Genomic DNA, 15,786 nt, shown 5'->3' on the forward strand with positions numbered 1-15,786 from the left:
GACGATTGAAACTTGGTATAAAGTTCCAATTGTTAAAACAATGATATTTGAACTCAATATTATTATTTGAATATTTTGATATTGATATGAGGTTTTGATTACAAGTTTATGGTGTTTTTATTGTTATTATGATAACATATCCATTTTAATCTTAATTCATACTTTTGGGCTGCAACACACACGCATACAGGTTTTTGTACTAACAAACTCAAACCCCGTTTCAAAAGTTTTGCCATACCAGCAAAACTGGAACTAGAACCCGAACAAGCAACTTAGCATAAAAACAGAAGCCATGTAAAAGATTTACGATCCAGCCAGCCAAGATATCAAAAGTGGTATACTTAAAAGGCAAATTTAAGGTCACCTTCATGCTTTATATCCAAGACGTTTGCAAAGGCATCAAAGTGAAAATGCGATGCCAACAAGTGAAACCATCCTAGCACTAAACACAATCAAATGTGCTCCAAGCCACATCAATAACAGCAGAAATGGTACATGCATTAAGAAGATGACACTTAATATCAACCATCAAAATGTCTAACATAATCACTAGAAGAACAAGTCAACATTAATGAAGTGTGGAGTGCCTGAAGAGGTACTTTCTTCTAGCCACGAACATTAATTCATGCAAAAAATAGCCGATAAGGAGATGTATTGCTCCAAATATCAGAAGCACTTTTGGCTTGATTAGTTCCAAAGTAAAATGGATGAGATAGCTATTTGAACGTGTTGTATTTTGGTTTGGTCAACACACCCATAAGTATAGTTTTTCAACTGATACTTCTTCTGGTTCAGTTTTCAAAGGCACGGAGTATTTGTTATTTATAAACTTTAGTAGAGTCTTTGACTTTCCATCTCTAATGGGCTTCTAACATGCAGACTAAGTTTAAAAAAGTCACTAGCTTATTAATTTTGTGCGCTGAAAAAAAAAACGTTGAAGGAAAAAAATGGGCAGGGCCAAGGCTCAATCCTGTAAGGAAAGTATATGTTTTTCACTGCATGGCATTTACAATCTGCTATATGCGTCTATACCAGGGTTGCATCCTTTAGTTCACCCATTTTGGACATATTCGTAGCTTATATATGCCAATGTGCATCTAGGAAAACATTCTACCTGTTGCACAGTGCATCTGTTGGTGACGACAGTGATGATGACTTTGATTTTTAGCATCTTTAGAACATTTTTTTCTGCCAGATATCATAATGCATACACAATGCAGTTAAATTCTCACTGCAACATGTGGTCTTTGTATTATTTAAAAACCATTCCCTAGAAAACCTTTGTTTCTAACAGAAAAGAAACAAATTAAAAATCAATACACACCAATTGAGAGTTAAAATATCTTACAAATAATGCTATAATATTAGCAATATGGACAGACCTGAATGTAGTGCATGTCAAAATATACGAAGCCCTTGTTGCTGTGCAACATGGGTATAACTCTTTAAGAATTAAAATGCCTCATGCAACACGTACATGGTAAGCAATTTGTATAGAAAAAAAACTTATGTGCCATGCATGAAATGCAATGGTGACATGTTTTCATCATAGTCTTGCATGCACACATCCATGGCAATTTTGTTATATTTCTCAGATAATAGATTACTGTTACATGGATCAATAAAAACTAACATACAAACACCTCTACAGAGTTTCTATAAACGAAGCCTCTTCCCTGGTTGTATTTCATCATCATAATGGCCGCCATCATCATAAGCATCTGCCTTATCTTTTTTCTTTCTATCCAAAATCTTGTTAATTTTATGCAATTCATTAGTGAGCTTCTGGTCTTTATTTTGCTTCCTTGTCTTGCGTCCATCTTGCATTTTCACTCCAAATTGAAAAGCAGCTTTAGGCATTGCCTCCTTCTGGTCATTATATTTTGCCCATTCTTCTTCCGTCTCGAAATCCCAACGATGAAGGCGCCCCTTTGCCTGCAAAAAAGGTTTAGATATAGCCTCAGAAAGTTGTCAGAATTGAGAATAAGGATTATCACAACTAAACACAATTTAGCATTAAAACATTTTCTACTCAAAGCACGTGTGTCTTACCCTTCCACCCATGTCCATTTTTGATAAGTCATCTTCATCATCACTATCTACAATCTCCCGGTTATATTCCTGGTAGCCAGGGTAACACTCTGAGTAACTTTCTGAAATAAAGTTTGGATCCTTTTCCCGTATGTCTCTTTCCCTCCGCTGCTGAAGACCCTGATCATCTCTTTTGAACACTGATCCAAGACCGCGGTCCTTCTCCTCCTGTGTCATAAATCTAGGATCCTTGGCAGAGAGCATTCCTGCCTGCACACTATAATCTGGTATTTGACTGTGCATATACTGATCAGAGTAATTCAACAATTCTGGAGCCCATTGGCCAGCTGCTTGTTCCGGTGGTGGTGGAGGATAGTCCTGCCATTCTCCTTGATAACCTTCCGGCAGTGCTGGTCCTTGAATAGCATCATACCCACCCTACAATGACAATATTAGATGATACTATCAGTTTTATTATCAGCAACACCATCAAAGGAAAAAAAAACCAGGCTTTTAATTTTGAGATTGGAAATATAACTCTACTAGTGAGATCAGAATTTAGCATCTTATGCTACATAATTGTTTCTAACACTCACTTGTTGCTGCCAATCCTGGCCAGCCATCTCAGAAGGGAGTGGTGGACCATAAACGTCATTAAAGTATGATTGCCTTTCCCCATCCTTGGGGGATTCCTCCATATCTTCTGAAAGAGGACTCTGAATTTGATTAGTACCAGGAACATTATAGTCAGTGCCAGCTCCTTCAAATATATCATCTTCTTCATGGGCATTTGTAGTTACAGACTGTAGTTCTTTTGCATCCAGATGATCTTTAAATGGAGGAGGTGGAGGAAGAATCTCTCGGGTTTGTTGTTTCTTAGAGAAACCATCAACAACGTTTGATTGTTTTTCATAATTGATCCCATCTTCATTGGCCAAGGATTGGAGCACCTTGGCTGCAGAATATACCCAAGAAAAACACAAACGAGGAAGCATATTAGAATAAGAAAAATATTTGAAGCATATTTGGAATTAAATAGCAGCTCTAAACTTTTACCTCTGCCCTCAGATTTGTCTTTCCTCTTTTTCTTCAAAACCTATAGAATATTTGAAAGGACTCATTCCATGCATGTCTTCATAAATTTCATCTAATCCTTTTAGTTTATTCCAGACGAGAAAGAAAGGTGGACAACAGACACAAACCTTTCCGGAGGAACCTAAACGAAGATAAGACATGATCTTAGCAATACGCTCAAGAACAGATGCATCTACCCCAACAGTGACTGTTTCCTGTAATGGAAACTCACATTTCAACATTCTCTATATGAATGAAATTCAATGACAGTTTGGATCCTGAAAACTGAGTGTTCACTAAATTCAAAAAAATGAACCTGAGGAGGTGGACAATCTGCTTTGCTTCTATGAACTGTTGTTGGGATGTCATGATGGAATTCTTCTCCCTGCAAATGTTGTTAGAACGTCAAGTCTCAGACTGTTTATTAAATGAAATATATTTATAGGCTTTATGCTGCCAAAACCAAACTTCAATACAAGTGCAAAGGACAGAAGTAATAAAGCATATTATTATGCATGCCAATCACAGTGCCATCCATTGCTCAAGTATCATAAAAGCAAACATGCATTCCTCCCAATAAAGAGCAATGTTATGAATTAGTAAGGGAAGATTTCGCTGGCAATCCCCAAAGGCCAATATAACTAAGCCCAATCATGATGGTGTGTCCCATGGGAATCCCAGCCTTGCTGTCACTGGTGGCATCTTCAGATGCTCATGGACTTATAAAACTAATCACTGTTACCTATGTGATACAAGGGTGTCAGTACAGATACAGGGATGGAGCCAAACAAATTCAGGTACACAAAAGTTGAATATGGAAATGGTTTTATGATACAAAAATATAGTCCCCAGAAACTGTGGGTGCAGGGACTGATATGCTGTCCATGTTCTTATAATGAAGTTTTTGGGTAACCATGGTTCATATATTCATCTTAATTAAGCTCAATAGCAACACTAATCCTCTGGAAGACACACATTACAATCCTCTGGTGCATCAATCCAGCACATCAGCATAGTCGGCCAACTAGAACAGTACGCACTCTATCACTTCTAAATTTATGTATATTGAAAGTCAGACTCTAAAAGTCTAGAATATGATACTTCATATGTGTCCTTACTTAACTTCCAAACTGCAAGCCACGACTCTCAAATGTAGGAGAATGCAGAGCCAAACATCATGACAGTGCCACTGAGTGCACATATTGTTTCTGAACAACAAACCTCAGAAACATTCCGCAGATACTTCTAGACAACAACATATGTGAAATACAATCAGAAACCACCAAGAGCGGGGCCTGATGATACATTAAGAGAGCTATCAAACATAGCTTTTCACAGCCTTTCCAAAACCCAAATGATCAGTCGTTAAGTAACTGCACACTTCTAGATACCTTGACATCAATTACAAAACTGACAAGCACTTTTGACATCAATGACAACCTTTGCCCGACAAAATTCACACAGCTATTGCAAACATGTGCTTTATTATTATTAAGCACGATTCATTAGACTCGTTACAGATTGAGCAAAATTGCCTGTCCTAGGAATGAGTATGGGTTCGGGGTTCAAGTACACCACCACCAAACCCAATTTAAGGCCTTTGAAACCACACAAACCTTAATGGTGCATGCCCTTATCACAATTTTATCAGTTAAAGGCTCAGATACTGATTCGTGCGCTGTAGCCCTGGATGCGGAAGCGGATATGTATGGGTATGTGGAGGCAGAAGGGTGCCCCGTGGGTGCCACTCAGATGCCATCCACAGGCTTCCATAAAAAAGTCACCCAGAAAAGAAAGGAAGACGTTTTTTAATATATATTTTCACTTAAAGCACACTTAAAATTTTATTCTCCATACACTTAAACACTTTAGAATCATAAACAACCTTGTTTTTCAATCATTTTATCTTTGTTAACGACAGTCAGGACATTAGATGTTCAACTTACCACTACATCATGTTCACATTCATTAGGAGCAGTTGTTGACAGTTGTCAACATACTTGCAATACTAATCGCCATTACTTAGAGTGGAATATCCATTCTCTCAAGCCCTTATATGCATCCTGGGTAACCGATACTTGCTAGGCACAAGATCTTCATCTGACATGTCGCATGATTACCAATCGAGGCATATTTGGTTTAATTCTGACAAGTTCTGAACTGTTTAGACTAGCCAGATTTGTTTGATTAGATCTTCATCTGGATTTTCCAATTCCTATGTGTGTCTATATATATATATATCAATCAAGACGTTTTTTAATATATTTTTTCACTTACAGCACTTAAAGCACACTTAAAATTTTATTCTACATACACTTAAACAGTTTAGGATCATAAACAACCTTGTTTTCCAATCATTTTATGGTTGTTAACGACAGTCAGGACATTAGACATTCAACTTACGACTACATCATGTTCATATTCATTAGGATCAGTTGTTGACAGTTGTCAACATACTTGCAATACTAATCGCCATTACTTAGAGTGGAATATCCATTCTCTCAAGCCCTTATATGCATCCTGGGTAACCGATACTTGCTGGGCACAAGATCTTCATCTGACATGTCACATGATTACCAATCGAGGCAGATTTGGTTTAATTCTGACCAGTTCTGGACTGTTTAGACTAGCCAGATTTGTTTGATTATATCTTCATCTAGATTTTCCAATTCCTGTGTGTGTGTGTGTGTGTGTCTATATATATATATCGATCGTTTCCAAACACATCTGTACCAAAAACAAAACTCCTGCATCCGCTTCCGGATCTGCATCCGAATTAGTAACTTAGGTTAAAGGTGAAATTGGGTATTCAACTTTTTAATACAAGTGTCTGTAAAAGAAAAATATTTTTGTTTATTTTCTTTTGGGCAGCACTTATTGGTGGGTGGGAGGAGAAGACACCAGGTGGCTCAATAAGTGACTTGTGCTCCTCCTTGGCTTGCTTGAGTTTGCATAGGTATCACCCAAGAATCTGAGGTGCCCCTGTAGGACTTTTGATGGACCAAAAGGTGGACTCACCCCAAAAAAGACCCATACAAGTACGATGAGGTTGCAAAGAACTTAGTAAGTTAGGAATTGAGGTCTGATGTAGAGAAAGAGTTAATGTTGCATGGCTTTGTAGATTATGATGGGTTTTATTTCAGCCTAAGGTCAAGTATGATATCTTGTTCAGCAAGAAACAATAAATAGAAGCTTTCACTTCAGCTAAGACATTAAATAGCAGCTTCCACTAGTAGTAAAGGCATCTAGCTTCACAACTTAATAGCCCAAAATCAATCAAATGTTGAAGCCACTGTGATGTCCCGAAGGCGATCTCAGCCCGAAGGGAATCTCGTCCCAAAGGGGATCTCTATCCGGAGACAATCTCGACCCAAAGGGGATCTCTGTCCGGAGACAATCTCGGTCCAAAGGGGATCTCTGTCTGGAGACAATCTCTGTGATAACAAGCATATTGTACAATAAGATCAAGTAGGTCGTACGGTGAGAGATAGGGAAGTTGTACAGAGTTGCTAGTCGTCCATACAGTGACAGTGTGGATAGTCTGTTGTACTAGGTGAGGGAAGGTGACTGTACGGAATGATGAGTGTTGGGAGAAAAGGAGTGAATGAAGGTTGGCTGGAGGGATTATACTTCCTTCATTGATAATGCAGGGTTTGTCCAATCACCAAGATATCAATGCAAACATAGAACAACTACGATATATTGCAATCAATATATATTCTAGACAACAATGATATTGGCAACAGAAATAATGCTCCGACTTGCCAAATTCGAGCCAAGAGTATAGAACAGAATAAGGTGAGGGTTGAATCCCAATGAAACTGGAAAGCCAAGTAGGGAAAATCCTTCACTTTCGAAATGACGAACAATACAAAACTCCAACAGGAATTTGCAATACAAACAAATAATCCAAAATCGCATACTAAACAACTACCTACAATCAGTCCTAAATACCCCTACCAAAAAATTTCCCAAGGGTTTACAAGTAACGTCAATACAACAACACCTACAAATTAAATAAAAGATGGGTCTAAGATATACATAAATCAATCGGAACCACAAATACAAATATTATTAACTTGGGCCCCATATTTATTAATTAAAGTAACTAATTAAAGGTCCTTTTATTATATTATTTAAATCCTGGGACCAATTAATTAATTAATTTAATTTAATTAGTACATTAAAATTTGGGGACATGAAAGCCACCTATAGTCCACTGTGATATTCAAAGTTGCATCGAGCTCTCTGAGATCCAATATTTCATAATCCCTCCAAGCATATAGATATTTGATGTGAATTCTTCAAAGACCAAATTAAGGAGCAAGTTCCAAATATTTTGACAATGTGCTTTTCAAAAGGGAAGATTGAGATTCTAAAAGCTAGACTAAATTTGGGGAACAAATCCTTCCCCACACACACACACAGATGACTCATATTCTGTTCTTTTTTAGATGCTTGGCCTTTTAGTTGAGAGCAAAAATACCTTTTATTTGGTGAATTAAGCAACTATGGATGTGCACTTATATTAAGTGTAATCAATCCTAAATGTAGGCATAGGTGTCGATTCAACTCCTTGACATATTCCATTTGTTTGCTCTATTTCTGTTCCTCTCCAGTTTTTATTCTAAGCCATAGGAGAAGATTTATTGTCGTAGTTTTAGAGATAACATTTTTATTGACGCTTCAATTTGACAAATTTTTTTATTTTTTTTAAAGTACAGAATCTGCGCATGGTCTGAATTTTTCCAGATGCCCATGGCTCTGAAATACTTCATTTCTCTGTGTGATTACATGCAGTTTCCAAATATGGCTGCATCTCAGTTGCTTGGAGAGTTCCTCATGCCCCTCCAATTAATAATCTTGACTCACTTGCTAGAATCTAAAACCAGAACATGTAAAGCCTTCCTATTATGACATAAGTGACAAGGGCAAACAGAAACAGCTCCCTCTCTGCCCCGAGCTAAGAAGAGGAGGGAGAAACTGGTGATTCTGTTGCATCAGCAATGTTCTACTTATAGTGGTGACGGTGACATTTTTGTTGAAAGTGCTGTGACAGCTATTGAAAGTTCCAACATGGCTGCAATTTCAGATCTTGACTGATGATTGGGTAGCACCTGAGGATCTTATCTACGCAAGCCTTGATTCAAATCAAGCCTCCACAGAAATCGTACCTCTTCCAACTCTGACTAGTCAAATATCTGCAATCGTTATTTTTCATTTCTCATATCTTCACTTGTATAAAGCTCATATCTGTTTCGATATCATTCAAGTTTTTCATGTCTTAGGCTAGCCTTATATAGCATTCTGAAAATTTTCATTAGAACAATAGTTTATGTTGAGATTTCATACTTTGATGGCTTTCTAAACTGCCATTGATTTTCTCAATTCTTGTTGCTAGTGGTATTGGTACATATCTATCTTTGTACCAATTTCTTTGATCAATAAAGGGCAGGGAACTTGCAGAAAACCCCAACCGCCGCATCTAAGCTAAGAAAAGTACACGAGCATTCAGCCAAACGAGTATTAACAAGCCGTCAAGTGTTCTAAATTATATATTGTAGCCAATAGGTAGAATTGTATCCAAAAGGGCGCGTGACGGTTGAGTCACCCCTTCGGGAAAGTATATGTACACTGTTCGGAAGGGACTTTAGATCATCATAATCATATTGTAAGCATTGGAGTGCATATTGTGTATATGAATAAAGTATTTGTTCTATGTTATATCTTACTATACTACATGCGATAAGTATCCTTTTACCCTGTATGGTAAACATTTGGCATCGTTGCCAGTCGAACCTGGAACGAAGGAAGTGTTATGAAGATTAATGTTGAATCTTCTTAACAAGGATAGGAATAAGATAAAAGATAAGGATGAAATACACACAACACAGGAAGTTTTAATTTTAGCACAACAGGCAGAGCGCAAACAGAAGCTTCAACAACTTAACGACGGACACCGAGGGGGTGAAGGAGCATAGATAGAGGGAATGCCGAAGAATTGCTAGAAGAGACTCGACAACGATTGAATTTGGTGGAAGAGACAAGGGAGGAATTCCTTAACTTGTATATGCCAAGGGTAGAGAATCCGAACAGAAGGCAAGTAACTTGCACGGCTCGAAGTGCCAAGGAGCACGAGCGTGGAGTGAACTCTTCGTTCCCGACACACCCAACAAACGGATACAAGTAGAGAATGGAACAACTTCGCTTGACGAAGATCTTTTCTCACCGGGTAGCGTGGTTGTCTGAAGCAGCACGGTTGTGCAGAACAACGCGGGTGCTTAGAACAATGCAGGTACTCAAAACAATGCAGTGTGTAGCAAGCATCACCACTTTAGAAGAAAGTAGTAATGGAAAGACCAAAAGAAAAATTGCCAAAGTTCAATGGTGACGAGACGGTAGATCCAATTAGACACTGCAAGACATGTAAAACAATATGGACAACAAACGGTGTAGCTGACCAGGATGACTAGGTCCAGTAGTTTCCAACGACCCTACAGGTGTAGCAATTGATTGGTTTACAAATGTTGATCCTCAGAAATTAACTACATGGGAAAACATTAGGAAGGAGTTCATAGCAGAGTTCTGACTACTAAGGGACGATAACGAAATTATAGCAAAAATATACAATACAAAGAAGGGAAAGAATGAAACAATCCGTGTATATGCAAGAAGGCTGAAAGAGTTGGTGGGGAAGATGGAGAGCCCACCAGTTGACGGATTGGAGAAATGATGGTTTGTTGAAGGGCTACGGTTGACACTAAAGAAGAAAATGAAGATTGTACCTCCAGCATCGTACACAAATGCGAATAATCGGGCGATGGATCTGGAGAGTGAACAAAAGACGAGCAAAAAGAAGAAGCACAAATCATTGGACTCAGACAATTCGTCTTTTGAAAGTAGCAGCAACAACGAAGAATCAAGTAAGAAAGTTCGAGCGTTGCGGAAAGATATGTTACGGATGATGGAGGAATTTAAAAATCTCAAAAACAATCTTGACTCGATGAAAGGGGAATTGTGGTGCACAGATTGTAAGGAGGAGGGCCACGTAAAGGGCTCATACTTGAAAAACAATTTTGCAATATTTGCCAGATTGCGGGACATTCTACAAAGGAATGCCCATTCAATATGAAGACAAAGGGACACCAGCAAGCATTACTGATGTAGGAAGTGTCCACTGCAGGAGCAAGAACTAACACAACTAATGATGCAACCTCAAGAGGTTACCGTAACAATAACTGGCACGGATGAGGTGGTAACAATAACAAAATTAACAATAATGGAGGCCAAATTTGGATACAATACGACTTGAGGGGATGGTCGATGATACAATGTTTTGCATGCAACCTCTGGGGGCACTTTGCCAGAGACTGTATCACGCTTTGCCAGAGACTGTATCACGGAGGAAACGCCACAGTTGTTATGTAGATAGTGTGGTCCAGGAGACCACGAGGATTCAAAATGCCATAAGCAAGGGGTGAACTTGTTAAGCATCGAAACATGTGATGAGAAGATACCAGCCATCACTCGCGAACAAGCAACGAAGGCAATGTACCCAGATGCAGAGGAAGAAAAGAAGAGGTTGCAACAAGCACGCACGGAGTTGGAAAAACAAATGGAAATAGAGAAATTACAAACAAAAGACTCTATCAGCAGCTAAGGGAGAAACCTGGCAGAACAAAACATTGTAAAGCAGGTAATGCAAATGGAAGTTCCTATAAAATTAAATGACCTTACAATGCCTCAGTTGCGGACGGCAATACTGAACATGACACCACTCTCGAAAGCAATGTAAGAGACGGGAAAGGATGGCAGCGGAGCGACTGCAACAGACCCACTGCTACTAGCACTCACTACAAGAAGACATCCTACAGTAGTAGAGATGGGTACCCTGGGAACCGTACTCACAAACACAATCGTCGATGGAGGGTCAAAAGTAAACGTGTTACCGGAGGATATATGACAAAAGTTGGGACAACCTACATTGTGGCAAACTATATTTCAGTTACTCACTGCAGATCAACACGGAATCAAGCCGTTGGGAACCCTGATGACGCAACCGGTAACCATCGGAACGCAACCATTCTTATTGGATTTTGTAATCATTTTGTTAAAAAGAAAAGGGTATGATGCCATCCTTGGACAGGGTTGGCTGGTACAGGCAAAGGTGAAGCATGATTGGAAGCAGAATACCCTATCCATGGAATGCGGAGGCCGAAGATTTGTAATCGACTTACACACATAGATGATAGGTAAGGAGGTAGCATCATTGGATTTCGAAGCGAAGGTGGAGGGGATGAAGAGAAGGGAACCTGATGAAAAGAGAGTATTGAGACTGGAAGGAGGGTCTACCGATGATAACTTGGACTCGATGAAGGGCCTACTCCATTAGTAGATGGAGGACTACGAGCTCTTTCTAAGCTGTAATATGTTAAGGGTCGACGAAGGTAATAAAGAAGACGAAAATGAATGTCTGAAGGAATACAAAGAAGCGAAAAAAGGAAAAACAGTTACAGCTAAAGCTGAAGGAAAGAACATACTATATGGCCAGTACAAGAGGAAGAACTTACTGTACGAACCCAAAAAAAGGAAAGATTCCACCATACAATACACAGTGAACGGACCACACAGAAAGAAAGGTTAAACCGCACCACGGATTTAGTAGAAAGGTATCAGCAACAACGAAAACACATTGTACGGTATGCATAGGAAACAAAGAGTAAGGACTTAATAAAAACTTCAATAGTACAGAGTGAAGGTTCTAGAATGAAGAATACAGTTATTGACGGCAAGGAGTGGCAACCGACGGAATTCATGGCACCAAGTTCAAGGATCGCGATCGAGAACAAACTGGGAGATATGGAAAGCCTAAGGAGAGATTGTATAACTTAAACAAACTTGATGAGCAACGATTGCAGGCACAATGAGCCACGGAGGTTACATAGAATAGGCAAAAAGTATGGCATGACAAACATTTGAAATTGAATAACTTTCAACCAGGGCAATTAGTTTTAAAGTATAATGGGTGTAACGAGAATAGTCCACACAAATTTAAAGTTAAATGGGTCAGACCATACGAGATCTGTGAAGTTGACGATAATGGGGCAATCAAATTATGGACGCTCGACGGGAAGGAAGTGCCTGATGCAGTGAATAGATCGAAACTGAAAATCTACCATGGAAGAAATAATGCACCTCCACCTCCATAGACGAACAACTCAGAGAGAATATAAAAATAATAGATAAATAATATATATATGTAAAATAAATGTAAATAAAGTATAAGAAAAGAGAAATTATATTATTGGGGATTGAGAAATTATAATATGTATTGGAGCAAATAAGCTAAAGACTCTATAAATGCATTGTACGATCAAGGTGAATATGTATGAGGAAAGTACTGTACCATATGGTCTTGATAAAACATGTGAACAAAATTCACAGGAAATTTAAAGATACCATATGACCATACAACAGAGAAGGCGGCATGCATAGCTATCAAGGTCAGATTGGCTAGGGAGACAGTATTGTGTTAGCAGAGGCTACAGATGCAACATGTTTTTGGAGACCAGTTTAGTGTAGGCACGGGAGGAATGTGATGTGAAGGAAAAAGATCTATCCTGTTATAGTTAATCACAGTTAATGTATTCCATTTTGTTAATCTGTCTCGATAATTTTGTAATTGTTGTCCAGAGACGACTTTACTTTTTTGGGGGGATGATGCTATCAGTAAATTTTATATTGTAGCCGACGAGTAGAATTGTATCCAAAAAGGCGCGTGACGGTTGAGTCACCTCTTCGAGAAAGTATATGTACACCGTCCGGAAGGGACTTTGCATCATCATAATCATATTGTAAGCATTGGAATGCATATTGTGTATATGAATAAAGTATATGTTCTGTGTTATATCTTACTATAGTACATGTGATAAGTATCCTTTTACCCTGTACAGTAAACATCAAGAAAGGAGTCAAAAATAGTAGTTGTTAGATGGGAGCACATCAACCCCCACCTTGTAATCTCCCCTTTATGGGATTGCCATAATTTTTTCCCTGAGTCACAAATTTCATAAAAGTAAAATTTTTAAGATGGTTTGAGATATAACTTTACCAATTAAAATGCCATTTTACAAGATGGTTCCTTATTTTGCTTTCTTAAAGGTGGATAGAGTTATTGAAGACACCTTCAGTTGGAATGTGAAGAGTCTCTCTTTATGTTATTTATATCACATCAAGTGAAAGGCATTGCTGTGTGGTAGGGTTTTTCCCTTCATTCTTGAAGGGTTTTCTCCAGGTATTTCTGGTGTTTATTGTTTCAATTTTGACTTATTCTTATTTTGATTGAAGTTTCATTGAGACAATTTACTTCAAAGTTCACAACTAGGAGTAGAAAATCTGCATACCATGTGCTGAATTTTGAGAGAATTTATCCGGTTATTTCCAGTTTGTGAGTCTATGACACATTATAAGACGAATAACTAGAGTCATTGCTCTGCTTCATCCTTACAATCTTGTCTCAGTCTATTGAACTTGTTTCTGGCAACAAGTCAAAAAGCTAGTATATAATAACCCATTTAAGATGAGTTGGTGAAACCTTGCAAATAAAGATCACTTCCATAGCTCTGCATCATACTTATAATATTATCTATCTAATTAAGTTGTATCTAGCAACAGGTAGATAGATAGATAGATAGATGATTTTTAACGTCCACGAGGCAAAATATGGCCTATGGGACAGCCTTCCAACTAAACCAACTTTAACAGATTTGTTCTTTTTTGCGCAAACTGATGATTAGCCCAACTAACTTCTCAATGTTCTCCTCGCTGAATAAGTTGTGACATGCGCTGCCAGATATAATATCCACAAATTTGAATTTGATATCCTTGTACGCCTCACATTCTAACATAAAGTGTTGCTTAGTTTCCACCTTTCCAGAGTTGCGAGGCATGGAAACTCTTTCTTCCCAAGACTTTTTTGGCCTCCTCCATCTCCCAGATTCACATCGCAGTTGATGAGAATTGGTTATGAGTTGTGCAATAAGAGTTGTGCAATAAGACTTTTAGCTCTCCAAGAGATGTTGGTCACTATGTATGCTTTTTGTGTTGATCCAATGTGGGGTTGAACTCGCTGATATAATAGGTTTTTCTCCTTCCAAGCCCGTTTCCCCAATTTCTCTTATAGAATTTCTCCATAACAAAGATCTTTATTTCTTTATTATTTGTGGGACACATACTGAACTGAATATTCCATTTTCTCATCTACTTGATGTTTTGTTGCATCCATGTCTTTTTTATGTTTGCCCAATATATCATTAAAGACCACTTTAGGCCATCTACCTTGACACATTTTTCTAGTTTTTTTTAGAAACTAATGAGGCGAACCGTAGCAATTGCCTCGATAAGTGCAGCTTCAACTTCACTTAACATAATATCATATGAAAGAGTGTTTTTTATTATAAACTTGTTTATGATCCAACGCTTTTTGTAATGTCCCCTTTTCTAGTTCATTACCATTGTCATATCGTTAGCCCTTTCTGCTATGCAGCCTTGGGCTAACCAAAAGTTTTAGAGAGATCCTTGCTGGTTTGGACCCCGGTGCGTGCAACTTCAAGCCAAGCAAAGTGGTTTAGCAGAGTTTACGGGACACTTATTATTCATAGTAAGTTAGCAGGATCCCATATTCCAGGATTCAGTATCGGACATGGTGCAGCTATTGCACATGGACTCTAGAGCTTGGGTGGTATCTATGGTTCAATAAAGTGACCTTCAAATTAAATGCATGTCACTTTATTATTATAATGCTGTATTTTCTTAAGTGGAAATAAGGACAAAAGAGAATAAAGAATGAAGGGACGAGCAGAGAAATAGGAAGGGTCATCAGATCATGTTTAAAAAGAGGAGCTCATTCCAGCACGCTTGGATATTTGCTTGGATTTGATTTGGATATTGAGCTCTCCTAGAGAGTCAAGTGGAAGCTTCAGCTTTCAACCCGCTTGGAGGACGAAAACCCACAAGTTGGAAGATGGTGAACAAAAACACATCATAGTGGAGGTGTCATTTCAGGTGTCTCACTTGTACTTATTTTGTATCTATGATTTTCAGTACTTCCAATCTGACTGTATCTCTGTTTGTAAGATTGGATTTGGGTGGTAATAAGAGTTATTGTATTGCTGATGTATATTGCCATAACAAATCTGAGGTTGTTTAATCTGTGATATTGAGAAAATTGCTGATTTGGGTTGAATAACTGGTAAAATCTGTTACATGCAATTGTTGTTCATTATTTTGTGGCTTCATTTTTGACGGGTTGAGAACAATACCCAGTCAGGGTATTACAGTGGTATCAGAGCTTGTGTATCCTACCAGCCTACAGGGTTGACTATTTGCAGTAACTTAAATATAGTTTTAATAAAAACAAATGGGCACGGGGTTGAGTTTGTAAGATTTGAGAATTTGAAAATTCTTAGCTGTGGTGTGAATTTTTTGGATGCTGAAGTTTGCTTTGGTGGAATCGTAGTTTTAACATTGATATTAAGTATCATCTCAAACATCAGGATTTTGATAAATATTTGATTTCCACAATTGTGCGATATTGGATGGTATGGTAAGCCAAGGGACCATCATTGATATTCAAAACACAAGTCACCGAGCAACAAAGTATATAATTACCTAGAAATTATT

At 38.2% G+C, this 15,786-nt stretch overlaps 1 protein-coding gene across 1 annotated transcript in view; it reads right to left on the reverse strand.

Annotated features, from left to right (window-relative positions):
• Positions 1 to 1,327: 1,327 nt before the first annotated feature.
• Positions 1,328 to 15,786, reverse strand: part of SMU2 (RED family protein) — a 76,791-nt gene continuing 62,332 nt past the window's right edge. Inside the window, exons 9-14 of the mRNA XM_089811930.1 lie at positions 3,422 to 3,490; positions 3,234 to 3,320; positions 3,088 to 3,127; positions 2,628 to 2,986; positions 2,053 to 2,469; positions 1,328 to 1,935 (exon numbers count right to left, since the gene is read on the reverse strand). Coding sequence (XP_089668056.1) covers positions 1,657 to 1,935; positions 2,053 to 2,469; positions 2,628 to 2,986; positions 3,088 to 3,127; positions 3,234 to 3,320; positions 3,422 to 3,490 — 1,251 coding nt within the window. The 3' untranslated portion in view covers positions 1,328 to 1,656. The remainder of the gene's footprint in view (positions 1,936 to 2,052; positions 2,470 to 2,627; positions 2,987 to 3,087; positions 3,128 to 3,233; positions 3,321 to 3,421; positions 3,491 to 15,786) is intronic.

This window comes from Cupressus sempervirens, chromosome 11 (genome assembly GCF_028749045.1).
Source record: "Cupressus sempervirens isolate cs-2001-9-10 chromosome 11, ASM2874904v1, whole genome shotgun sequence".
Classification (NCBI taxonomy): Eukaryota; Viridiplantae; Streptophyta; class Pinopsida; order Cupressales; family Cupressaceae; genus Cupressus; species Cupressus sempervirens.